Source organism: Hipposideros armiger, unplaced genomic scaffold (genome assembly GCF_001890085.2).
Source record: "Hipposideros armiger isolate ML-2016 unplaced genomic scaffold, ASM189008v1 scaffold_179, whole genome shotgun sequence".
NCBI lineage: Eukaryota > Metazoa > Chordata > Mammalia > Chiroptera > Hipposideridae > Hipposideros > Hipposideros armiger.
Genome location: NW_017731529.1, coordinates 1,487,204 through 1,488,453, shown reverse-complemented (window position 1 = coordinate 1,488,453; position 1,250 = coordinate 1,487,204). Strand labels below are relative to the sequence as shown.

Sequence of the window (1,250 nt, the reverse complement as noted above, 5' to 3'; positions counted from 1 at the left end):
TTTGATAGCTATTCCACTTGCAGCATGCAGACTAAAAGGAAACCCTGACATATGGTCAAAATCATACTACTGTCCTCTGGATTCACCTTAACTATAAGGAGCAGCACAAAGCTCCACACAGATGAGTGGCAATGCACAATAGAAAACTGTTTAAAAGCTTAAATGCTGGTATGTTCCAAAGTAGTTTTTACAAGTATCTAGCAAGAAACACACATTTCCTTTTTTCTGTTGGATTTTCATTCAGATTTATAGTTCAAGGCTAGATGTGGGCATGGAGGTGGTAGCTGCATTGTTTCTGAAAAACCACTCCATTTGGCGCATCCGTGCAAAGAATTCTCTCACCATTTTGCTACTGGTCTGTTGCAGAGGGTGGGGTTAGGGAGCTGGGAAGCAATCCAAAACAGCATCTGAAGCTGCCCCAAACCGTGTCCATGCAATAATTTCCTCCATTTTGGGCCAAGTCAATTTGCCCAGACAAAAGGTCGAATGTCTTTTGGGGAGGAGGTAAATAAAAAGGGTATTAGAAATCAGCAAAACCACAGCGGTTTCATCTTGTGTGAATGCTAAACGATTTGTATGCTAAGTGTGTGAGGGGCAAATGAGAACCCTTATTCTCGAGTCTACAGCTGCGGCACTTTTAATGACGGATCTGCAGTTCTAGATGGGGGAGAAAAGACAAATGATTTTCTTATCCAGACCATCGTTCTACATTCCTTTCGGGCCAGGCCGTGACCAGTCTCGTTAACTACAGCTGAGGCAATTCCAAACAAAGGGGAATAGATACACTCCAGAGGGAGAGGACAAGGGAATGTGGCCTTCCGGTTCTCGCGCCAGGTGGCCCTCAGGGTAGAGCGTGCGGGTCACGAGGAGGCAGGGTCCCGCGAGCGTCGTAGGGGTGTGGCTGGGAGACGCTGGGCCCAGGCGCAAGCCACCACCAGGGTAAAAAACCCCGCCCTGCCCACTGTCAAGGTTAACACGCGCACTGGAGGTACCTGTGGAGGTCTCGCACAGCCGAAAGGCACCGGGCGATCATGGGAGCGCCGAGAGGCGGCGACGGCGAGCGTGCTGTCCTCCGGTTTGGGGGTGAGGGAGGCGGGGCGCCAGGGAGCCGAGAGGTGGCCTAGCCGAGAAGGCAACAGCGGCTGCGGCTGCAGCGACCGAGGGAGCTGCTCGTCCTACGCGAGCCCTCCCACGTGCGGCAGCTCCACGCCGGCGCCCACTTCAGGCACCGCCCCCCGCACCGCCCCCCG

At 53.1% G+C, this 1,250-nt stretch overlaps 1 protein-coding gene across 3 annotated transcripts in view; it reads right to left on the bottom strand.

The window, feature by feature from the left end:
- NLN (neurolysin) overlaps window positions 1-1,219 on the bottom strand; it is an 86,678-nt gene extending 85,459 nt beyond the window's left edge. For 2 of the 3 annotated variants that reach the window (XM_019652459.1, XM_019652460.1), the window contains exon 1: window positions 993-1,219. In XM_019652459.1, the coding sequence (XP_019508004.1) occupies window positions 993-1,033 (41 nt within the window). In that variant the 5' untranslated portion in view covers window positions 1,034-1,219. Of the gene's footprint in view, window positions 1-342; window positions 365-992 lie in introns of those variants that run through there. The other variant, XM_019652461.1, reaches the window with a different exon arrangement.
- Between the last annotated feature and the right edge of the window lie 31 nt (window positions 1,220-1,250).